This window comes from Candida metapsilosis (assembly GCF_017655625.1).
Source record: "Candida metapsilosis strain BP57 chromosome Unknown scaffold4, whole genome shotgun sequence".
NCBI classification, from domain to species: Eukaryota; Fungi; Ascomycota; class Pichiomycetes; order Serinales; family Debaryomycetaceae; genus Lodderomyces; species Lodderomyces metapsilosis.
In genome coordinates, this window is record NW_027138162.1 from 152,261 (window position 1) to 176,793 (window position 24,533).

The 24,533-nt window shown below is 37.7% G+C and overlaps 12 protein-coding genes across 12 annotated transcripts; 2 read left to right on the plus strand and 10 right to left on the minus strand. All coding sequences in view use genetic code 12, as the record gives it.

Moving 5' to 3' along the window:
- Window positions 1-24: 24 nt before the first annotated feature.
- MEP2 (ammonium permease) lies at window positions 25-1,533 on the minus strand (the record flags this gene model as incomplete). Its single annotated transcript, XM_067692422.1, has 1 exon — window positions 25-1,533. The coding sequence occupies one exon, from the start codon at window positions 1,531-1,533 to the stop codon at window positions 25-27; it is 1,509 nt and encodes a 502-aa protein (XP_067547853.1).
- A 1,612-nt stretch (window positions 1,534-3,145) lies between these two features.
- On the plus strand, window positions 3,146-5,902 carry I9W82_003456 (uncharacterized protein; the record flags this gene model as incomplete). Its single annotated transcript, XM_067692423.1, has 1 exon — window positions 3,146-5,902. The coding sequence occupies one exon, from the start codon at window positions 3,146-3,148 to the stop codon at window positions 5,900-5,902; it is 2,757 nt and encodes a 918-aa protein (XP_067547854.1).
- A 113-nt stretch (window positions 5,903-6,015) lies between these two features.
- Window positions 6,016-6,426, minus strand: I9W82_003457 (uncharacterized protein; the record flags this gene model as incomplete). The annotated part of the gene is made up of 1 exon (XM_067692424.1): window positions 6,016-6,426. One exon carries the CDS (start codon window positions 6,424-6,426, stop codon window positions 6,016-6,018), a length of 411 nt encoding a protein of 136 aa, XP_067547855.1.
- A 1,074-nt stretch (window positions 6,427-7,500) lies between these two features.
- I9W82_003458 (uncharacterized protein) lies at window positions 7,501-8,148 on the minus strand (the record flags this gene model as incomplete). Its single annotated transcript, XM_067692425.1, has 1 exon — window positions 7,501-8,148. One exon carries the CDS (start codon window positions 8,146-8,148, stop codon window positions 7,501-7,503), a length of 648 nt encoding a protein of 215 aa, XP_067547856.1.
- A 283-nt stretch (window positions 8,149-8,431) lies between these two features.
- MNR2 (putative Mg(2+) transporter) lies at window positions 8,432-11,338 on the minus strand (the record flags this gene model as incomplete). Its single annotated transcript, XM_067692426.1, has 1 exon — window positions 8,432-11,338. The coding sequence occupies one exon, from the start codon at window positions 11,336-11,338 to the stop codon at window positions 8,432-8,434; it is 2,907 nt and encodes a 968-aa protein (XP_067547857.1).
- Window positions 11,339-12,608: 1,270 nt separating this feature from the next.
- Window positions 12,609-13,145, minus strand: I9W82_003460 (chromatin-binding transcription coactivator; the record flags this gene model as incomplete). Its single annotated transcript, XM_067692428.1, has 1 exon — window positions 12,609-13,145. The coding sequence occupies one exon, from the start codon at window positions 13,143-13,145 to the stop codon at window positions 12,609-12,611; it is 537 nt and encodes a 178-aa protein (XP_067547858.1).
- A 168-nt stretch (window positions 13,146-13,313) lies between these two features.
- Window positions 13,314-14,297, minus strand: I9W82_003461 (D-arabinose 1-dehydrogenase (NAD(P)(+)); the record flags this gene model as incomplete). The annotated part of the gene is made up of 1 exon (XM_067692429.1): window positions 13,314-14,297. One exon carries the CDS (start codon window positions 14,295-14,297, stop codon window positions 13,314-13,316), a length of 984 nt encoding a protein of 327 aa, XP_067547859.1.
- Window positions 14,298-14,534: 237 nt separating this feature from the next.
- On the minus strand, window positions 14,535-15,776 carry I9W82_003462 (uncharacterized protein; the record flags this gene model as incomplete). Its single annotated transcript, XM_067692430.1, has 1 exon — window positions 14,535-15,776. The coding sequence occupies one exon, from the start codon at window positions 15,774-15,776 to the stop codon at window positions 14,535-14,537; it is 1,242 nt and encodes a 413-aa protein (XP_067547860.1).
- An 822-nt stretch (window positions 15,777-16,598) lies between these two features.
- I9W82_003463 (gel1) lies at window positions 16,599-17,981 on the minus strand (the record flags this gene model as incomplete). The annotated part of the gene is made up of 1 exon (XM_067692431.1): window positions 16,599-17,981. The coding sequence occupies one exon, from the start codon at window positions 17,979-17,981 to the stop codon at window positions 16,599-16,601; it is 1,383 nt and encodes a 460-aa protein (XP_067547861.1).
- A 502-nt stretch (window positions 17,982-18,483) lies between these two features.
- On the minus strand, window positions 18,484-20,721 carry HOF1 (formin-binding protein; the record flags this gene model as incomplete). The annotated part of the gene is made up of 1 exon (XM_067692432.1): window positions 18,484-20,721. One exon carries the CDS (start codon window positions 20,719-20,721, stop codon window positions 18,484-18,486), a length of 2,238 nt encoding a protein of 745 aa, XP_067547862.1.
- Window positions 20,722-21,517: 796 nt separating this feature from the next.
- RCH1 (Rch1p) lies at window positions 21,518-22,903 on the plus strand (the record flags this gene model as incomplete). The annotated part of the gene is made up of 1 exon (XM_067692433.1): window positions 21,518-22,903. One exon carries the CDS (start codon window positions 21,518-21,520, stop codon window positions 22,901-22,903), a length of 1,386 nt encoding a protein of 461 aa, XP_067547863.1.
- Window positions 22,904-22,960: 57 nt separating this feature from the next.
- On the minus strand, window positions 22,961-24,475 carry PEP7 (Pep7p; the record flags this gene model as incomplete). Its single annotated transcript, XM_067692434.1, has 1 exon — window positions 22,961-24,475. The coding sequence occupies one exon, from the start codon at window positions 24,473-24,475 to the stop codon at window positions 22,961-22,963; it is 1,515 nt and encodes a 504-aa protein (XP_067547864.1).
- Between the last annotated feature and the right edge of the window lie 58 nt (window positions 24,476-24,533).

The window sequence follows — 24,533 nt, forward strand, 5'->3', positions numbered from 1 at the left end:
TTTATTCTCTACACGTTATTATTCTTACTTTTTTGATTCAACACTGTTGGAATTATCAGTGTCATCTTGAACTTGAGCAACACCATCAATCTGTTCTGGAGTTTGAACACCTGGTTCTTGCGCATTAGTTGAAGTTGCTGCTCTTAATTTATCTCTCATAGCATCAGTCGATCTAATTGGCTCCAAAACATAAGGACTATTTTCAGGATCTTCATGCTCATCATAATAGGCATATTCACCAATTTGAGCTAAATCAGTACCCAACATCTCTTCATCTTCATGTAATCTGATTCTTAAAAATGGAATTCTGTCCATTACCAACAACAAGATTGAAGTAACTACAAATGACCAAGCGGCAACTGAAACTGATCCTGCTAATTGGTATCCCAATTGTTTCCAATGATGATTCATCCATCCACCTTCGATTTCAGTACCATCGATTTGCGCAACGTAATCAGCGGCAAATAATCCTGTCATAAAGTTTCCAACAAATCCACCTACTCCATGTAAAGCCCATACATCCATACCATCATCAATTTTCAAATATTGTTTCAAATCAACGGCAAAGTTGCAAATGATACCTGGGACAATACCAAAGATGATTGAAGTGTACACTGGGACATACCCAGCAGCAGGTGTAATACCAACCAAACCAGCAATAGCACCAGTACATAATCCAACAGTAGACCATTTACCGCCAGTTCTAAAGTAGTCAATAAACATCCATGTCAATCCACCACAAGCAGCAGCAATGTTTGTATTGACACAAGCATACCATGATCTCATCTGGGCATTACCAGTAGATCCCCCATTGAAACCAAACCATCCAAACCAAAGAAACACTGTTCCCAACACAATTGAAGACACCGAATGTGGTTTATACTTGGGTACTTTCCCCTGAGTCAATGGATCGTGTCTCTTACCTAACCAAAGTGAGTAAGCCAAAGCAGCAAACCCAGAGTTTTCGTGAACTGGACCACCACCAGCAAAATCCAAGGCACCTAAGTTAAATAACCATCCATTACCACCCCATGTCCAATAAGCAATTGGTGCATAAACAACAGTCAACCAAATGAATAAAAACACCATCATGGGACCCAATCTTGCACGCTCGCAACCAGCACCAACCATCAAGATTGCAGTGACAGCAGCAAACATACCTTGGTAAAAGCAAAACAAGATATCAGGAACAGTAGTGACAACTCCTGGTGCACCCAATACGTTTCTTAAACAGAAATTTTGTAACGTTCCCAAAAATTTAGATCCATTATGGGCAAAAACTAATGAGTAACCCCAAAAGAACCATTGGAAAGCAGTGACACAAGCTGCCATCAATGAAGCCCACATTAATGAAAGAGCATGTTTTTTTCTTGATAATCCTGAATATAGTAAACCAACACCAGGAATCATGATCCATACTAGCACTGCTGCAGTACCAATCCATGCCATATCAGCACGGTCAAATTGGGAATTTAAATCGACTTTGAATACATCTCCTCCAGTTCCTTCGCCTGTGAGTCCTGAGTCAGACATTGTGTATGTGTTATAGTCTGTCTTGCAAATGGCAAATTGATAGTCAATTGTGGAAATTAAAGGATATATTGGTTCATATTTATATTAATTCAGTAAGTTTATAAATTCAATAGATAAGAACCAAATGAAAACAACACAATAGAAACCTAATTTTTAAGCCGTATTACATATATAATCTTATAACATGAGTGTTGATTAATTCACATGTTTTGAAAGAGGGATATAGCAATCCAACTCTCATCCACTGTGGATCATGCAATTTCAGTTTTTTTCTTGGCCATTGAGTCACGTATATGTAAATCCTTGGTTTAAACTGATTGCTTATCTGCCTAAAGTATGCAGAGCCTTCGTAAATTTCTTGAGATTGCAAATTGTGTGCTACCATGTGAGATTTAAGAAAAAAATTCAATTTCAAATCGTCCAATCAAATCACTCGATTGGCTTTAATTAAAAAGTTATAGATAAGCAATATGCAGGAACAATTTGCAACTAACAAATTCATCAATACAGATGATATACGAGTCTAGAAGAATCCTTATTCTAATGGAAATATAAGCAGTATGACTAAAACTGTTACTATCGGTAGCTTGAAAATTTCCGGCAACGGTCGAAGAAATAAATCCCCCCAGTGTGTTACAGAGTTGTCAACTTTTCCCCTCCAGAGCAGAATGTGTTGCTTGATCAGCGTCTCATAATAAACACGAAAGAGGACAAGACCTCAGCCTTAAACTATTCAGTATTTTCTAGGTGAAAGGTAGGCCAGTGTTTCAATATGTGTTGATCTCCTTTCATCCTTTAAATGTAGCTTTTCCCTTTGCAAAAATTACCCTTTTTACATCTTCAAAGCCACTTATAGACAGATTAAACGTGTATATGTCGTATATGCATGTGATGAAATGTATTATTGTACTCTTTTCGCTCAATGCAGGAAGATAAGAAGAGGATCTCTATTGTGTTGACCGCTGTCGCTAAATTAAATTCAGTTGTGTTTTCCTGTACCGGAGCGAATTCGACCTTTTGTGGAATCAGATATCTCTACATGTCACGGAAAGGATAGGGATCTGATTTGTACTGTCTGCCTTTATAGGAAATCCTATTGTATGCGTGGGTTAGATGTAGAAGCTTTTACGAAGACGCAAAGGTCACATATAAACAACTCCACAATCATTTAGATCAATTTATTGGCTGCCAAGATGAGTCTTCAAACAATAATTAAGAGGTTATTGCTCAATTGGAAGCCAAGATCTGGCAAATAGTGTATGAAGGAGATTGCTTTCTGTATCTTCAAGTGCCGGAACGTTGAGCCCAGCACCCCTGTATAAGTCTAACCTACATCCGAGACTCGAAACCTCCAAATCAGTCATAGTTAGTCACCACTACTCTTTTCCGGAGATAGAGTATCCTACTTGTTCACCGACAAAGAAGAATATTTAACAGCCGAGAAAGTTGCCCTTCCATTTTGTGTAGGACACGCCCACACTCAAAAAATGTCAACCAACACCAGAACGAAAAATCAGCCATTTTTTTTTTTTTTTTTATCGTTTAAAAAAGCAACAACCGGAGTTACCAGGTAACAACAAAAGAAACACCTAATACTCAACCAATCAGCAAGATGGAAGAAGATTCCTTCAACTTTGCAACCACTATATTGACTTCAAAGTCACCCGAACAGGCTGCTGCAATTTTACCTAGTGTTATAGCAGGATCTACCGGATTAAACAAGGATTTAGTATCTTGGTTCAACAACTACAATACAGCACTTGGAGCACACAATGCATCTTTGAGACAATTGCTTGAAGAAGCACAAAAAATTGGTGGTAGAAGCAAGGTGGGGTTCAACAATTTCCCCCGCAATTGGAATTGTTTGGTGAATGCAGTACAAATGGAATTGAAGGATAATGAAATCTTGCAAGAGAATTTGAAACAGGATGTAATTATCCCATTGAAAAATTTGGTTGCAAATGATGTCAGAATTTCAGAATTGACCATCAATGGACAAGAATTGGCTGAACTTAGTCAACATTTAACAAAAGAAGGCGAATATCAATGGAATTTTAAAGCACCTCAAGCTTTTCAAAACTTGGAAGCTTTTAAGAAAATTGAAATTCAATTAATGTTTAATGTCATTTTGAATTATTTCCAACTTAACAGCGCCAGGTTGAATAAAGAAGTAAAGAATAATGAAAACTCAACAAACTACTTGTTGGGAAGTTTCAAATTGGATAATGAAATGAAGAGTCAATTGGACTATATGCAGAATACCCAATTCCAATTGCCAAAGCAGGAAGGCGCTTCTGCCACCGCTACTGGTGGTGCTACTACTACTGGAGGATCAAGTTCCGCTCCAGCAAAAGAAAGAAGAAAAAGCTCGTTTGGTCGTCTTGACAAACATACAGGAGCCACTCATGATGATCATTCACCAAAGAAACAGTCGAAATTGAAGTCACGGGTGGGCTCTATTTTTGGAAGGAAAAAGAAGAAAGACAAGTATCAACCGCAACTTGATTCAAACATTGCCGAGAATGAATCTATTACTACCGATGCCTCAACTGCGAGATCAGTGCCATTGTCTAGAGACAACACTTCAAGATCCTTCCTTGGTAGAGAGCATAGAAATGATTCCTTCTCTACAGATCACGGTCCATCTCATCTTCACCAAGCTCAGCCTCATCGGGAACAACTGCAAGCATCATTCCCACCTTTAAAGCCACAACAACCACACCAAGCCGAGCCTCAACAAACCTCACAACAACAACAATTTGCTCCTCCACAGCAACAACAACAATTTGCTCCTCCACAGCAACAACAACAACAACAACTGCAACGTTCAAGTGTGTCTTCACATCCATTTTCTGCCCCAAGAGAAAACTCATTTGCATCAATGGGACAAAACAACCGTTACAAGGATGCTGAATTACCAGCTACTCCTATGCGTGATAGAGCAACAAAGCCCTTACCGGAACCAATGGAATCGCCCAACGTTGTGAAATATAGCAGTGATGACGATGAAGATAGCGAGGACCACGTGACTGCTGGTAGAAGATCTTCTTTGCTTCAAAGGCATCAATTGGACTCCACTGATCAGGCAGCGGGTGGAAGTGCTTTCATGGCCTCGCTTCAACAACAAAATCAACCTCAAGGTCAATCATCAGGTGGATTACTTGATCCTAATGAGAGAGCAAGGCAGAACAGTGATGGCAAGTACTCATTTGAAGCAGGAGATGATGACAAGCCAATTTCTGCAACACCAAGGAGTGAGCAAAATGGATTTAATGAAGCAGACAGGATTCCCGAGAGTATTGCTTCTGGAAACAGAGGAATTGATAGTAAAGAATTTGATCGAATTTCGTCAAGCAATGATGAGTCGTCGCGGTTTGGTGCTGATACTGGCTCATCGATTACTGGATTTGGTGGTGTTGCTCCTCCAAAACCTCCTCCATCTAGGAAAGTGGTGCACCATGAAACAGCTGGTTCAGTGAGAGATTCTCACATGTTCCACAACTTACCAGCAGCAACCACAAATAGCTCCATTCGAGACTCTTTTGTTCAACCACCAAGACGAACATCGGTAAGCTCTCATTTGAACAACCCATTTGCTGCTTTGAAGAGACAAGATACTGGTTCATTATTAAACAATGATTTTAAGCACTTTAATTTGTCAGATGCCACTATTGGATTGAATGCTTCAATTGCTGAGATTGTTAATGCTACATTCAAAGATGGACAATTGAAAACATCGCAAGTTATTGGTGAAGTTGCTTTCAATTATAATGGGCATCCAAATGAAGAGTCAATTATTGTTCATATCCCTCATGATTATAATAGATTAATTGTCAACAAGACTTTTATTGAGGAATTGGGAGATCATGATTATAAACTTGACCCAGTCTCAATCAGTTCAAAGACTCTTGGTGGGTTGAAGTACTTGGCAAATGATAATCAAGTACCTTTGCTAGTGCAACAAATTTGGAAATTTGAACCACATCAATCGAGTTTAATGATTAGTATAAGATCCAATGTGAATGAAACTATTGAAATTGAGAATTTAATCGTTTCAGCTGCTTTAAACACTGATATTGTTGCAACCTCAGCATCTTCAAAGCCTCAAGGTGCATTCAATAAAGAAAAAAATAGAATTACTTGGAGGTATACTCATCCTGTGGTTTTAAAGCCTCATGGTGAAGAAAAATTGATTGCTAGGTTTATGACTAATGGTCAAGGTTCAGAACATGAGCTGGGTGTGCAATTGAAATTTGGCATTGCTAATCCAAATGTTATCAAGTTTTGCTCAATTTATGATACTCAAGGTGAAGAAATTCCATCGTTTAGAAACCTTGTTAGTGGACACTACGCTAGTCATTTTGAGTAGGAATGACATCCTTGATTTGCCAACTACAAAAAGAATATTTTTTAATATGTATAGTAATATGTATAATTCACGTTAACTTCTTTTCTGATTGATATACAGGTTAATCTCCCTTCTCAATCATCTTTAGATCTCACTTCACCTTTATTCAATCCATCATAAGCATTTTGCAAACCATTCAATTGCTTCTTCAATGCATCGATATCCTTTTGCTTCAATTCAATCAAATGTTTCACCTTGACCAATTCTTCACTATCAGATTTACCACCAGCTTTAACACCTTCATCTCTTTCAGTAACCAATTGCCTATACAACTTCTCCTTCAATACCAATTTCTTGACGATAGTAGCAACAGTGAAAATACCCATCAACAAATACAAAATGGCTCCCGACAAGTACAAGTTCCGTTGACTATAAAACTTGCTTGCCAATTTATCATAATTGACAAAACCCTGCAACACATCATTCTCTTGAACTTTTCTATACTTTTCCAACCGTTGTAAACAATCGTAAAATTGTAATGACATCAAACTGATGCTGAAAATGAGAAAAATGCGGAAATTTTGCGTGCTGGTGATTTTCGTGTATAGGTTGACGATTTGTATACGGACCATGAGTGGGAGTGGGAGTACGAAAAGGAGCAAGGTTATCATTTGGAAAACCATGGTACTGAATACCAAAAGCATTTGAAGACTCATTGTTGGGGGGAGAATTGAATTTATCTGTGTGGAGGGGGGTAAGTAAAATATAGTAAGGTGTTGTTTTGTTTCAAATATCAATTAGAGACTTGTTTGAGTAAGTTATAAATGGTGAATTACCTGTAGGTAGTCTTTCAATTAATGAAAAAGTGGTGCTGTCTGTATTTGCTTTGCTGTGAATTTCAATTTTTTTTTTTTGCCTTTCTGTCGCGGCTCTAAGCCTTTTCTTCATGTGAAATCGAATAAGAATGATCCAATGGCATCATAAAAATGCATCAGAACAAGAGATTTAGTGGTATTTGTTTGCTAACTATTTGATTGGAAACACGTGTGATGGTGATGAATTCGTTTAGGTTGACCCTTCCACACGGAGCCTATGATGTTTCGCACATTTATTAAAAGTACACACGACCAATTGATGCTTGTTTAATTTAACTAAAGGGTGCACTTTGAAGTCCCCACCGTTGCCACTTACAAGTGATCACCCAATTACAGGAGAGGAATAACTAGGTGCACTAAATTGAACGACAATGGTGTTGTGTAATGAAGCACATATAGATCCTTTTGAGTAATTGGAAGGAAGCAGCCGGTCCAGTTAAGCGGCCAAATTTTGTCATCGATAGTTCGACTTTAGAACGTAGCACTCAATTCAAGTGCTATTGTAAGGTTGAAAGCTCAAGAAATTGTCATTATTTAGGGATATGCTGAGATTTTTGGGTACGCATTGTCAATCAACACTGTTTACTGAAAGATTGCCTTGCACCTTAGTCGTCAAGAGGTTAATAGCAAATTAATATATTAGCAAGGTATGAAAATACTATACATAAAACTAATATATATATATTCATGCAAGACTCTCTCTCTCTCTCTCTCTCTCTCACATTCTGTTTCACCACTGTCGGATTAAAAATCTACAACAGGCAATTGAAATAATTGAAAATCGGAACCTGAGTGGAATGTTTTCAATTTGATGCTTTTGTATCTCATTCTTGAGGAAACAGTTTCGTAAGCAGCACAATTATCATTATAGAACTTGTTATAGAAGTTGACATTTGGAGCTGATGATCTGAATGCGCTTTCAATATGTTGGATGCTAAATCCAAAAACGGAAAGCAACTTACCAGTCAATATGTTTTGGGGAAACTCGTAAAAAGGAACCTCATCTTCGATGTCTATTGCTTCCCATTCGCGATCCATGTGAGCGTACAATGCCCTCATGTATACATTAACAATGTCCAAGAGTTTCGGGGACATCTCCTCGTCAATACTTTCTTCCCACTGAAAGAGTCTTCCGGTGACTCTAACGATCTTTTTGAATAACTTTATCTCTTCGTCAGTTAAATCTCGCATTTCCAATCTCCATGCCAGTGCAATAAGTTCATCTAAATTATCTGCCTCTCTAATTTGTAACTTGTCAATATCCTCCTGTAATGTTCCAAATTTGACATCTGAATCTGGTCCAATAAAGCTCGAACTGGATTTGTTTGCAATCTCCAAGGTGAAAACGGATATATGCATGGCATCAAACAATCTTATTCTAGGTGAAGGCATTATGGTATTACTTGACTGGTTTATTGATCCACACAGTAAGGTATAATCTTCCTTTGTTTATTCTTCACGAGGGCAAAGTCCACCACACAAACTGAATATACGTATGTAGTTCTTTTTGTTATGTGTGTCAAAAATTCTTGCAACCAAAATATGGCCACAAACGAAACCTCCAGAATTTCTTGGAAACGCATAGTTGCAACAAAAGTCACAGTGTAGTCGAATAAACCATATCTTTATTACATATATATATAACAACATTCTAAGTACTTTCACATCATCACCTCTATAACCCAGTGACTCTTCTAGCGGCATTGTACGCAATAACACTAAACACAATCATACCACAAACTATTCCCCAAAACCAGGCCAATCCATCATAATCTTGTCCTGGGACTAAACAATTCATTCCCCAAAGCCCAGTAACCACATTGATAGGAAGAACAATCGTACCCAATATCGTCACCTTGTTCAAAATATCATTGGTGTCGTTGTTCACTTTGGTCATATCGATATTGATTTGTGCAAGGTAATTGGAATGGAAACGAGCCAACAACTTTTCGTAGTGATTCAAAGCACCGATCATGGTCACAATATGGTCCTGGATGTCACCCAAGTACATGGCAATTTCCAGTTGATGACGATCAAGTGGATTGGTCCCATCGAGGTCATTGAATCGTTTACTGAATCCCTTAATCACATCGGCTTTGGAACTGAGAAGTCGAAGGACCGACATGACACGTTTACGGCATTCTCCAATACGACGCAACATATCACCTTTACGTTTCCATCCAAGAATATGCGATGAACCAGTATCAGATGTAGAAGATGACGATGAGCTTGATCTTGACTTTGTTCTTGATTTGGATCTTGGTTTGGAATTCATTGATTTCAAGAAACCAGTATTGTTGGCATCAACTGTTGATTTAGATCTTTTACGCCAAACAAATACATTTTCTTGTGCATCATGTGATGATTTATGATGACGATGACTATGGATGCGATGATGATTATGTGTAGACCCTTCATCTTCTGAATCTGAGTCATCAGAATCTTCATGTTCACCAGAATGCATACGTAAAATGGCATCCTCGATAGCATTAACTTCAGTTTCAATAGTTTCAATCATAGGAGCAAATGAATCGGTAATATCATCAATCAATGCATAACAGATCCAATCAGAAGACACAGTCAAATAATCCTTCAACATTCTTGCTCTTCTTCTCACATTGATAGGATGAGGCGTGGCTGAAAAGTGGAATGTAATAACTGCATGTTTGAATACAATAATGTACATGTTTAAAGGCAGCAATTCACCTTCTCGGACTTTTTTGCTGCGTGATCGAACAGTTGTAGATACTGGTTTTTCATGGATTGAAGGTGGTTTCTTTTTCTTTTTTAAAATGGAACTAAACAAACGTGGAAATTTAGAAGCAAATCCATTCTTTTGATGTTGTCCATACAAGCTTCCTGCATCAGAACTATTTTCATACATTTCTTGCAATTTGTTATACCTCTTTTCTTGTTCCTTTGCCTTTTGTTTCCGACGTTCATAAACCACATCAAAGGAAGTGAAACAAATAAAGTAATAGTTTTTGAATAGTTCAACTTTTTCCCTAGCTTCACCAAGGAAAATATCTTCAGTAGTCAATGGGTGAATACCAAAAGTTCTTGAAATCACCTTCATTTCTTCCTCAGTTGGATCTAAAATGTCTAGCCAGTATGGGTCATAGCTTATTGAATCTCCACTAGATGCAGGTAATGGACTCTCGTTGCCTAATCTTGATGATTTGGCTAATGGTTGTAAATTATTATTGCTTGACGATACCGAGTCCTGTTGTTTGTGAGAAGGGTGATGTGTCGAAGTTGATTCACTCATCTGCTGACCCTTTTCGCCTGGCCTAAATAGTTCAACCAATCTATCATGGATGGAAGTTTCTGGATCGTCGCTAAGTAATCCGCATATAGTGGGTGCGTGAATAGTCTCTGGTAAGTCCTCTCTGAAATAAGTGAATCGGCACAATTCCCCCTTCTTTTGTCCTCGCATGGTCCTTTGAGTTTGTGACAGTGGTTGTCTCTTGTTTAAAATGGTGGGGATTTGGTCTTTTGACTTTTCCCATGGTTGTGTTGGCGTTGGTCTAATTCTAAACGAATCATGGAGTGAATCCAATGATTCAAGTTCATTGACTTTGTAGTTATCAACAAGTGGAGTCTCCTCATCAACTGCTGCTTCGTCAAGTGCTTCTTCAGGTAATGCTGATGGTGGTGGGCGTGGAGGAGAGTATTTGTGGTTCTGTACATTCTTTCTCCCATCATGAACCACATCCTTACCAAAATTAACTGATTGTACAACTTGGTCAATTTCACGTTCATGGTCTTTTTCTCTTTCCATTTCCTCCAATTCTTCCACAACATATTCCTCCATAACTTGTAGATTAGGCCATTCATCTCTTTTCTCGTCTTCTCTATCGTAATCGTAATAGCACACGTCATCCAAAGAAGTTGAATCACTTGAGTGATCAGACGATGGATTAGATTCTCCAAATTCCATTGAATTCACTGAAAATTCATCATCTCCTCCGATATTGTAGTTGATATTAGCATAATGACCAGGCGAGCCAGGACTTAAATCAGCCTGGTCATTCCCAAAGGGATTATGCCATGTTTGTGATCTAGCAAGTTGTCTTTGCTCATGTGCAAACTGATCCATATCGACAGCTATGCCTGTGGGTGATGTAGCTTCTTGCTCTTCGTCTATACCGCCACTGCCGGATGATGAGCTTCGTAACAACAGTTGCAAGTTTTTATTTGTTAATGGCAACGTAGGTGAAGTTGCATAATGCGTAGGTCCTTTAGGAGAGAATCTTGATGGGTTGGTCTTGTCCTCGTTCTTGTTGCCACCACCACCTCTCTTTCCAGTTGTGCTATTTCTTTTAAACACATTACCATTAGATGATCTGCGTCTGGACCTCGCAGGTGATGAATGTACATGGGCAAGGTCATTGTGAGCTCTATGGTCAATGTAAGACCCAGATTCGACTAATCGTTCAAATGAACTGGTGCTTTTATCACCAGTACTATTGTCTTTGGGTGGTGATATACGGCTTGTTGAAGTATGATCATTCAATGTTTGTTCCGGTTTGACTGATGGTGTAGTGCTACCCTCCATCACAGAACGATCTGGAGTATCCATGCCTGCAAGTGAATGTGTGCTTTAGATGGTGTATTAAAAATGACTCAAATATGATTATTCCTGTAGGAGTAGCGGAAAAGCTGTTGGTATTATGTATTTGTTTGGTTCTTCTTTTTCTGCTAGTGTTTTGAAAACGGCGTAGAAGTAGTAACAGTAGTAGTTTATCTTGAGAATATATATATACTAGTAGTACATGTGTGGGTAATAATTTTTATGGTCTGTAGATTGAAGAGAAAAAAAAATTTTTTGATATTTAAAGACAACAGAGTGAGACACAGAAAGAAAGACAAACAGCAATCAAACACAACAAACAACAAACTAATATCAAAACAAACAACCAGAGCATAAACAGAAAGTACAGTAATGAGACATTAATAGTATAAAACCCAGTTAGACGTATATCTCTAAGAATCCTTCGTCATTCAATAAACCGCCAACCATTAACATACATCAATCTTCTCATGTGTACTCCACCCTCTCTTTACTTTGCTCTTTTCAAGAATCATCTTAGACCCACTGTATTGAGAAAGAAAAGAGTACAAGAGTGAAATTCCACGAGCATTTGTTCAGTTTTTGTGTTAACTACCGCTTGTTTCTTCTTATTGTTTTGTTGTTTTGAGAACTAAGAGTCACACGACACTTATAATACTTTACAAACTTCCCTGTAATAAGACACGATGCTACAACTTGCATAAAGAGAAAAAGCATAGTTTTTTAAACTGCAAATCCCATTGTATGAAAAAATGTTGCGGCTAAGGTTTCACGAATATTGACTCCTTTTCGAATTACCAAATCCGTTGAAAAAGCCAGATATAAACTACTTGCGATCACCATTCTCTCTCTCGCCCTTTCTTTGCCTCCTCTCCTCTCTTATCTGACTATTACACCAGTACTGTAAGACTCACCACAAGTAAAGGGGGCCTTTTTTTTATTCTTTGACTCGTATCGGAGTACAGGGCGGGCGGCGCCTTCTTCTTTTGTGTGGCGAATTTTAAATTTCTTTTTTTTTTTTCTTTCACTTGTTGACAAGATTTTGTAACTCAGTCACGTGAAACATTTCTTACGTCATCAACCTGATTTACGAACCACTGTGTAGTAATTCTTACAAGGAAGGAACTTACTAAGAAGCTACAAGGTGCTAGTAAATCAATCATTTAAACACTTCAAAATATGTGAGTATGTAATTGAATATTTACCCTATTTCATTGAAAGCACTGGCAACACGTACCTTCACGTGTCATTTGCTTTCACCGATTCAAAAACTCATCAATCACTCGTCGGCTTCACTTACTTCTTCCTCGCCATCATCTTCCTCTTCTTCCACTTCGTCATCGCCAACCACAAAGTCTCCATCGTCGTCATTGTCATCTTCTGGTACTCCTGCATCATCGACATCATCACCAGCTGAGGCAGCAGCTTCGGTAGTAGGTGCAGCAGCTTGTTCCGGTTTCACTTCTTTCTTCTCTTTCCTTGCTTCCTTCTCTTCCTTCTTCTTCTCCTCCACTGGTTCCACTTTCGCCTTCTTTTGAGCCCCACCATTCAATCCATCCAAAGCATGTTCAATCTTATTATGAGCTTCAACCAATTTGAAATAAGTGTCTTCGGTCAACGATATTCCCTTCTTACCAGGTTTAGATTCCCCATTAGCATCAACGTAAAACTCTCTAATATCCACTAGGTTGACATTATTGAATTTACGCACAGTGACGCGTTTTTTGGCGTCTAGATTTATGATTGTTTCGGGTGAGTTGTCGTGTTGTGTTGACTTTGATGATGAGGATGAAGTGTATGATCTCTTGTATGCCATTGTAGTTGTAATTGTAGTTGTAATGGTGTTTGTTGGATCGTGATTAGGAAGAAAAGGTTTAGTTTTCTTACGCGTTGCACACGCAGCCCTTCGCCATTTTTCAGATATCTTATCCTCCTACAAAACACAAATTTACTCAAATCCATACAACTTTATATTCTATAAAATCTATAAATGACCACTTGGCCAAGTCTCATTGAAATGATCACCCAAATCAGACTGAAACTGTTTAATCAACTTTGCGTCTGTTTCATCTAACCCATTGTTATGTTTCAACAACTCAAACGCATCAACAGCAACATTCAATTCATGCAAATTAGAAACTCCCAATACGATACTCAGTTTCCTCTTCACGACCCATTCGTAGATTGCATATTTGGTTGCCAATTCAGCTAGTTCTACACCTTTCTCCAGTTTCAAGTTATGAGCTAATTCATCAACTTTCACCTTTAATGCAGTTGACGCTGGATGGAATACGTGAGTTGGTTGTGAACGTAGTAACGACATGGATAATATCAGACCATTCATGATTTTGCCCACACCTGCTTCTGTTTTCAACTTGGTTTCGTAATCAAACAAGGTGTTGTTTTGAATACATCCATGGCAATATGACATTACCGCATCTAATGGAGTACCTTTGCTATTAGATTGTTTCCATTTCATGGCAACCTCATAAATGAAATGTATGGGATATCCAGAAACACCAATATTTCTCACAACGCCTTCATCTTTCAAACTTTGCAATTCCTTCAACGCTTCAATCACTTCATCAATAGTAACAAACTCGATATCATGCATATACACTAAATCCAAATAGGTAGTTTGTAACCGTTTCAAAGATCGTAATACTGATTGACGCACCAGTGCTCGTGAATAGTCAAATTCATCAAGTTTAATACGACCTGCTTTTGTACAAATGTAGTAGGATTCACGAGGCACGTTCAATTTGGATAACGCATGGCCCAAGATCTCTTCTGATGGGCCGTAGTATGGTGACGTGTCGATGGCATTGTATCCGAGTTCAAATGCGTGGTGTAGGATGTCTTCAACTGGTAGTGATTGAGGATTGGAATGGTACTGATAGTTGAAGACAGCGCCACCTATAATGAAGGGTGGAAGCCCATTAAGAGAGTTTGTGTGGGATGAACTCATTGAAGGTTAGGGAAGATTAAAGTTGTTGAATGGTCAATCGACGCACTTCAGAAAAAATTGAAACTTCTTTTCCAGTTTGGCTGCAATTTTACAAAACTCCAACTCAACTATCTTTGAAATGAACTGTAATACTTTTATTAGTAAAATAGAAATCTACTTATTTCAAGTTGTATAAGGAGAAATGGGATAAAACTTTTACTCCTCCTCGCCACTCTTTAAAGATCATGTCTAAAAATATTATACCGGAAAAGGAGTTTCAAACTTCACAATCTTTTCCTCGTGATCTTCTGACATTATAGTATGAGTCCTACAAGCATGATACGGCTCACTATAGGGAGGAAGCGCTTCAAGGCCCATATTTGGTCGTTCGGTATCCCAGTAAAACCCAATACACGAGGGGGCCATACGAGGGGCGACTGCCAGTAGTAAAAGGTCATCCTTGCATTCAAAAAGGTCTAAATCCCACCAATTTATACTAGTATTTGGGAATCGTAAAGTTAGTTTGCATATGTCTTGAACAAGATCCTCGCTGTACCCGAATGTTTTTATGTGAAATTCATTCAAGCTCGCATGAGACAAGTGGTTAAATTTTTTGAACAAGTCAAAGGTGGAATTACTCAATTCATGGTTATAATTGGCAAAGTCCTGAGAAATAACTAACACTTTTAATGAAGGATAAACATCATCAAGACTTCCAGTTCCAAAAATGATTTCTGGGTCACGAGGACTATCTATGCTAAGGTGCCGAATATGTAAAGTGTCAAAATACTTCTTAATGTCAAATTCTGAATTTTCACAGTATACTTTGAGAGTGTGTAGCTTTAAAGTGCATGGAAAAAGCTGAATTTGCTCATGGTGAGGCTTTATGTGGACACAAAGATGTTTTAACTTTGGTAGTTGGTTGAAATAGTGCAAATCTGCCATGTCGATGTCGACCTTGTGTATGTAGTCAAACTTGTTTGGATTTTCATGAATCTTCTTGGACCATTCTCCACTGATATTGTAGGCATTGTAAAATGTTCCTCTGGCGCTAGGTACCAGACAGTCCAATTCTGGATCTTTACTCCATTTCTCCCTTGCCGGTGTGAGATATTTAATCGATTTGAAATACTCGAGAATTGACTTCAACGTCGGTTCGAATTCGCTATTCATCTCAAGATAAATTATAGGCTGGTTAGGATCCATCTGTGATAAATGGCGTTTAATAGAATATTCGTGAACCACGGTCCACTTATTTGTCATTGCGTTGTTGATGGTTTCATGAATCTTATTAACTTCTGGATCTGCCAACAATTCATCTAACATATATCTATCCTCGTTAACATACTCCCCGTATACAAAGATGTGACTATAAAGTTTCCGTTTAACCACATTTTGAAATTTGGAATGCAACGGAGCAAGTTTGAGTGCTTGGAACTGATTCAAGTGCTGGATAATATTCTCAAGGATATCTGCGGGAAGATCACTTAATGAAATCATGGGGAGAGTGTTAATGAGAAGTGTTGGGATAGAAAGACATCTCTTCCTTCACTTTACACTTTGTGTGGGTATTTATAGTTTTGGTTTCTAGTTATTGCGTACGGGTGTTGATACTAAAGTATTATGAGTATAGTATGACTCTATCAGGATTGTTTTGAAAATATTGATGCATCCTGAGTCACATTTGCATAGTTTAAAAAAAAAAAAAAAAAAAAAAAAAAAAAAAGAAAAAATGGGCTTCTTTAAAATTGAGTTTCACGATATCTCAAGGACGAAGAGTGTGTTGATATATCCATCCCGGATAGTCAATTGGATCTACTTGTTATAAATACGGTATTAGCGTATTTACTAAATTTATTTTTGTATAGGTTGCTTAGATATTTTAGGTTAGAAATTGTTGCGAAAAAATTACTTTGAGTATGTTCGTACAAAATTGGTATGGTACTCGTACTAAGACCTAGAAATATCGACCTAACTTCCGACCTAAACTTGGTATGGGCCCGATGCCATTTTTTTACACTGTATAGGATTGGAAAAGTAGGTTGCACCAAAACATTTTTATGCAACAATTAAGTGAAAGGACAGTGCAAAGAGCACATAAATTTATTTTTGCAATGACAGATAATAATATTATTAATAACCACACAGAACTCTGGACTAAAGAATATGTAGGGAAGGCATTTCTGACCTTACAGCAAGCATGAGTAATTTTTGAAAGATGCATACATGTCGTCAATGTTTACCACTCAAGACAAAACTTCTAATGTATTAGGTACTACGTGTATATAGAAATATAAAATCACTATTTCCTCTGCCTCCGTTCTAAATAGCAACAAAGCCAGCAATTAAAGCCAATAATCCAAGACAGCTACTCGTAGCAACAACAGCAACACCGCCATTGTCTTTTGAGCCAGTAGAGGTAGATGAAGATTGACCAGTAGATGATACAGACAGTTGTCCAGATGCAGAACCCGACAGAGTAGCAGCAGAAGCAGAATGAGTTGAAGCTCCAATTGTTTGTGTGTAATTACCTGAATCATCAACATTGTCGTTACCATTACAGTTACGTTGAACATAAGCGTTGAATCCATGACCTGTTGGTTCCGCCAACCCTTTAACATATTTGATGGCTCCACCTGGAGTATCTGGGATTTCTTCAGTTACGTTCCAATTTGATGATTTGGATGGACAGTTGTTACCGCCATCAGATTTCAAGTATCCACCATCTCCACTTGGATCTTCAGTCTTGTTGAATTGCAGTTGTAAGTTTTTAAAATCTTCATTTGTAGAGACATCATCTCCATCTAATGAAACCAATCCGTAGTGGCTATCCTCTTCTGAATATTCATAAACCAAACCACCAGAAAATACACTAGACATATCAGTCGAGTAAATCTTTTCAATTTCAGTAAATGGTCTTGGTGATTTGGCATTACATCCAAATTCGGAGAAGAATAATGGGATGGTGAAGTTTTTGAAATCCTTCATTTCTTGTGAATATTGAGATGTGGTCATACTTGCATCTCCACACCAGGAGTAATCATTGATTCCATACATGTCGATTCTAGCCAAGTCATCATCACCACAGTTGAAGTACAATCCAGAAGCTAATCTGTATTCATCAACACTGGCTGCTGAATATCCTACAGGGATGGCTCTGTAGTTTCTATTCTTGAGGAAAGTTTTCAAATCTCTCACAACGGCTTTGACATAAGGAGCAGCCTCCAACGAAGGACCATCGTTGATCACTTCATTTCCAGCAAAGAATCCCAATGTGTTATTATATTGAGCAAATGTTTGAGCTGAAGCGAAAACTTCTTGTAAATAATCAGTATTGTATGAACACTTGGCATCTGATCTAGTAATGGATGAATGTGGGGTGTTGACATCCAAAACAACATAAATACCAGCTTCAGCCAACTTATCCATACATTCATCATGATTCTTGGTATTGTCGACTGAATAAACACGAATTGTGTTGAGACCCAATTGTTTGAAATATGGAATATCACGTTCACATACATCAGTATCAGCTAAGGGGTCTTCTAATTCTGAGGATCCTCCCGGTTGGTAATCGACACCTCTAATGTAGAAACGTTTACCAGTTTCGGTATTCCAAAAGGCATTACCACGAACTTCAATAGGAGCAAGACTGAAGACAGTGGAGGCAAGTGATAAGTAAGTTAAAACTGATTTAAACAACATGATAACTTGAACGAGTGTGGGTGTGTTTGTAAAGAAAGAGTTATACGTAAAATGAAAGATTTTTCTTCTTCTGCGTCTTTCTATATAAGCTTCTACTGTTTTGAGTTTGATTTGGCGTTTAGAATGTATTTGGCGTTTGTGAAAGAAGAAGAAGAAGAAGAAGAAGTGGAGTTTTAAGTTTTTATTGTTTTTCGCAACTTTTAAGTAATTGTGCATTAAAAACGCGAAATTCGAAAATTCTTAAACAATGAGAGAGTTCAATTCTGTTTGTTTTCGTATATCCCTCGGTAATTAAGACAAAGAGCTTAGGGTGGCTTACATATAACACCCTTTCTATCAACAATCTGTATCAACTAGATGACTAGGAGATATTACCTTGCGACGGTAGAACCCTTAAGTACCACAGATTGAGACAAAACTGGAGAGTAAAGCAACGTAGACAGTTATTAACGGGTATATTATAATACATTATTGAATACAAACCACATAAAATCACTCCCAATCAATGTTCAATTATATAATTCCCAGGAACTAATCCAATTTTACCATTAAATTCATCACAATTAGGACCCAATTCACAAACAAACCAATTATCCTCTTGTTTGTGAATGATAAACATTTCCCAACCTTTACGGAAGTACAACTCACCTTCCTCTTGTGGTTTGAAAGAGTACCTGGCTGTTGCTATACTGATATATGTTTTGTGGTTGACTGGAGTGATTTTAGGTTGCAACATGAATGGGGTTTGTGGTTTGGCTGATTTAGGAGATTTTGGGAAACCACGATGCTTGTATTTATCATATGGCAGAGTGTTCTGTTCCTGTGAAGGTGGTGGTGCCTGTGTCGTATATTTTGGTTTTTCAACGACATCAATCATTGATTTTGGTCGTGAAAAGTTTATTGAATCATAACGTTGTGCAACTTCATTATGATCGTCAATGTAGTCCGATTTCGGTCTTGGTTTAGCTGGACTTGAGCCATTACTTCTAACCGACCTTCTGAACTGATTAACATCTCCATCTCCACCCGAGTTCAAATCTTCCAACGCCTTGGCAATGAAATCGATTGAGAAATCCTTCATTATTGGCACTTTAGTCTCTTGCTTTGATGTCTCTTGTGGATGATTACGACGCTTGTTGAATTCATTAGTTGCTCTTCGAGTGATTTGATCTTGCATTTCTTGTAATTGCTTTTCTCTCCGTCTTGGTGATGCCCAATTACGTTCAGAACTATAGTTTGATGATCCTTGACTATTGGTCAATCGCTCATCTTTTGTGGAGAACAAGTCATTTTCAGGGTTGGAACTGATAGTTGAATGTGTCTTGTGTGATAAGAGATCCTCTGGTGGTTTTCTCGAGGGTGTGTGATGATGCTTGTATGGTGATAATTTGGATGATTGAGTAAGTGTAGTTGTTGGTGTCGTTGTTGGTGGAGCGAGTGTCTGGTGGTGTGGTGAGTTGTTATTGAATATGTTGGCTTTTGGTGTTGGTGTCATATCGAAATGGTAGTTGGATATTGGTGGGAGATCCTTAGCTGGGGTAGTGGTGAATAATTTGGCTCTTGGAGTAGGTGTTGTATTGTGATGGTCGTTGGATATTGGTGGTAGATCCTTGTTGTAAGGGGTATTGATATTGTACAACTTAGATTTAGGAGTTGGTGTCATTTCATGGTGATTTGTAGGCTCCTTGGAGTACTTTGGTGCTGTCGATTTTTGGTCGTAGTACTGATCAGTGTGACTTGACGGTACAGACCCATTTGTCCTGTGTGGTGATGATGAATAAGTTGAATATGTCCTAGATAAAATTTCGTTATGGTCAGGATTGTGCAAATTCAGTAGCTTATATCCAATAGTTGGCTCATCACATCCAGTCATATAATCAACAAATGGTGGATCGTCATATATCTTATTTCCTGTTCCGTAATTATCACTAAACTCTTGTATATCAGTTTGTGGTTGTACCAAAGCAAAAGTAGATCTTGCTAAATCGACTGATTGATCCAAATCCACACACAAAGTAGCTATATTATTGCAATATGTGAAACAATTGATCTTCATTACCTGAATTCTTTCAATTTCCAATTTATAGAAATCATTAATCGATATACTCCAATCTCTTTTGTAAATCTCGTTGATATCTTTGTACACTGATATTGCATATTGGTAATTTTTAACTGTTTGATTTATTGACGATGCCAACTTCTGATACCTGCTCTCATTCTTTTCCAATTCTTTACCCCAAGTCGTCTGTAGTGACAATTTGAGTGATTTTATAGCCCTGCATTCTTCTTGATATTTGTCCTTATAATGGTGCAAGTCCTTTAAAGCTGAAGCTCGCCTTATGATAACTTTATTCATGTGATGTTTCAACTTGTCCACTTTCTTCACATACAAACTATGAAATTGCTCAAGTTTTTCCAAGTTGGATTCCAGTATTGACTTTATAAACTTTGTATTACAATCAATCATAAACTGGTTTTCAATATGTAACTTGTCGAGTGATTTCTTCATCGAACCAGTTTCATGTGTACCCAATGGAAATTTAGACGATAGTTTTTCCAATCGTTTGCTATACTCCTTTTCGATATTGACTTTTTCATGGTAAAACTGTATAAGTTCGTTAAGTGTTGATAAAGCATCTTTTATCCTTGTTGTGATGATACCAAAACTAGCTTCTGGAGAAGAGCCCCAGAAGTTATTGACAAATTCTGGGAAATCAGGTGTATTTTCCTGCAACCTCATGATATGATGGATTTGAATGCCTTTGACGATATATAGTAACTTATTTGATTTGTTATTGATAGCAGTTGAATGATAAGATTCAGTCTATGTTTTACAAAGAAAGACCAAGATGCAATTAACATTTTCAAGTTTGTTTTGCTTTGTTGTGATAATAAAAACTTCAATGTGCATATATGTTCAATGTTGTTTACAATTCTTCTCAATTAGGAAAGTGTATTAGTGTCGTTTAATTTTTTCAGTGTCGTGGTTATTAGTTTCACGACACTGCTATTTTATTTTTATGACATTGCACGTGATTAGATAAAAGTAAGAGTTTAGTTAATCAACGGATAATGCCGTATGTTCTCATTTCCTTATGCGCGTATTAAAGCAAAAACAGAAAGAAACAGAAAAAAAAAAAAAACATACACCGGTCCGATATCAACCATGACAGATATTGCTTTTCAGGAACCTCAATTGACAGCATTTTTGTATAGGAACATGGAACATATTCAACTGTATATGGAGGGTAGTTACTCTTATCTATCTGAACGTCTTTTAGAAATAGTAGAAACTACTAAATTTACTTACTAAGTTATCTCTCTTTACTTCAATGTATATATGCCCCCAGATTAGAAGATTAACCGAGCTTAAAAGAAAAGAAGAAAAAAAAAGAAAAGCAAAAAGTTTGTATATATACAAGCATCATTTCTTCTAAACATAACTGACCACCTATTTCACCAAGGGTCCCGCATAGTCTATCAGATACAATCTACCCACTTCCTCAAAGACCCGCTGCATTTATGCTAACTCCAGTATGACATTTTCAGAAACACTACAAAATATAAAACAACATAAAGCATACATATGGCTGAAAAAGGTGTTTGATTTTCTACTAGGACAATGGTTTTTTATCCTATTGGGGGTTTTCGTTGCCCTTGCTCATTCATATCCTGAATTTGCTAAAGAAGGAGGCACTGTCAAGGGTGAATATTCCATCGGGTACGGTGCAGTTGCAGTCATTTTCCTCATTAGTGGATTATCAATGTCCACAAAACAGTTGGTTATTAATGCGTTGAATTGGAGAGCACATTTTACTGTTTTATCAATGTCGTTTTTAATGACGAGTGCGATAATTTATGGAATTGCATGTGGTATAAAAGCTGCACATGATGGTCAGATTGATGATTGGGTTCTTGTTGGGTTGATTGTTACTCATGCATGTCCAACTACTGTGTCTTCAAATGTTGTCATGACGAAACAAGCTGATGGGAATGATATTTTGACCTTGTGTGAGGTGTTCATCGGTAATATCTTGGGTGCTTTTATTACACCAGCCTTGATTCAAATGTACATGACAGGCACTTGGGATTTTGGTAATCCAAGTCATCAAACAGCTGGAACGAGCTCAGTTGGAGACCTTTATAGACTGACAATGAAACAATTGGGTCTAAGTGTATTTGTACCGTTATTTGTTGGTCAAGTTGTACAAAATGTGTTTCCCAAGCAAACAAAATGGACATTAACCACTTTCAAATTGAGCAAAGTTGGATCATTTATGTTGTTGTTGATTATGTTTCATTCATTTTCGACTGCATTTGCTCAACATGCATTCACTAGTGTATCTCATGCATCAATCATATTTTTGGTATTTTTCAATATTGGAATCTACTTGTTTTTTACAGTTATTGCATTTGTTTATTCACGGCCTTATGTTATTAAGCGCTGGTTATGGGAATTGCCCAATGAAAATTCATCAAGAGCATATCGTTGGACTTATAAAGTGTTTAATCCATTTTATTATAATAAGAGAGATACTGTGGCTGTGATGTTGTGTGGTCCAGCAAAGACTGCTGCATTGGGTGTGTCTTTGGTGTCATCGCAATATGGTGCTCATAATCCCAAATTGGGAATATTGTTGGTTCCTTTAGTCTTGTATCAAGCTGAACAGGTGATGACGGCGAATTTCCTAGTCACTTTGATGAAGAAATGGGTTCATTATGATGATAATAAGCAAAAGAAGTCTGATGACGAAAGTGAATTGAGTCATCGTGATACTGATGAGGAAGATAGAGAAGAAGTTGAAGAGGAGAGGAGATTGGAACAAGAAGAAAGCCAAAGAGAAGGACTAGATAGAGTCATTAGTCGACGTCATGACGAAGACACAGCTTCGTTTTCAACCGATTCTAATATAAAGAAGTAGATAGATGTTTTTCATAGAATTTAATTGCATACATAGACAAGATACACTTTTTCTTCCCTAGAACCCAAATTCACCCAACTCCTCCTCTAATTGTGCGATTGTCGCTGAAATCTCTTCTTTATTGGTAATCAATGAATTCAACTCATCAAACTTTCGGTCTTTGGTAAACTGTTGTATTTGACCCTCAACGAGAAACTTTTGCTCATTCAACACCATCAACTGTTCTCGCAACTCACGTATTTGCTTCTTTGTCAACCGTGGAACTGGTGGACTGTTCTCTTCCTTTGGTGAAGCCAACTCTTGTGGCTTATTCCTATCGCTAATAGCTTTATACTCAATCAAGTTATCATGGAGAAAAGTAGCCATGCCTTGGTAAATATTCAACAACATACGGTTATAATGAAGGTACTCTTGACGAACTAGTAACGTGTCCCCTTCCTTGTGGAAAAACTTCTTTTTGAAATATAAAATCAGATTCTCCAAATCTTTCAAACTCATAGTCAACTTGTGGCCCGTCTTTGCTTCATCTTCAGTACTTGTACCTTGCTCATACACAGGCATCAATTTTTCAATAACCAGTTTTTGTAGAAGCATTCCTTCATAAAGGGCAAATATCTCCTCATAATAAAAATCATCAGAATCATGATCTCGTTTCCAATCGTGTAACAATGCATTTTTACAATTCACACAACATCTAAATCGTAGTTCATCATCGCGTAAATCAAACTCATCTCTAAATTTTGCCGAGTAGTTCAAATTGGGTAGCTTTTCAACAAACACCGCTAATGGAACAAACATTGAACAGTTCCGTCGTACTCCATTTGAATCATCACATACAATTTCTCCACACAATCGACAATGGTGTTTCCTAATCAAGAAATTGAATCTAGTGAAACAAATGGTACAATTAGTTACACTGTTATCGATGGCCCAATTTGCTCCCACAATTCCCTTTTCTTCATCATCGATATTGTGAAAAAATGAAAAGATGGACTTTTGTTGAGCACTTTTCTTTTCCACCATAAAGTTGGCCAACTTGATGAAATTACGTTGTACTTTAGTCCGATGTAACTTGTTCAAGTCCAACTGCTCTTGTCTCTTGATGCTGAAATCTCGTGTGCGATCTCGTACATAAACTTCAGTCACTCGACTTCCTTCAAAGCACGTTTCACAACATCGACACCAAATCCCATCTTTGGAAGACTCATACTGCGGTATCTTTTCACTTCCAACAGGATTTCTCAACTTGACACGGTAATGAGTATGATCATTACAGAATAGTTCTCCACATTTTCGACAATTTACAATCCCATTCTTGACATTCAACCTCTTGCCACATATTTTACAATTCAAATGTGCTTGCAGTTGCGACTGTTTCCAATGCGAGCGAGTTATTCCGTTTCTACTGGGTGATCCTGGACTTGTATCTCTTTTTGTAAAGTCGCCTATGCTGAAGCCTCTCTCTGATACTGATATCTTGTTAATTTTCTTGGTGGGTGTAACTGGGCCGCTCTTTGATGGCAGTTGAGCCCTATCATCTGCAAACAGTTGTGACTCCGAGTGTTTTGACATTAAACGTAGTGGGCCATGTAGAGCGATACTTTTTGTTGGGGGGATAACAATGAATAAA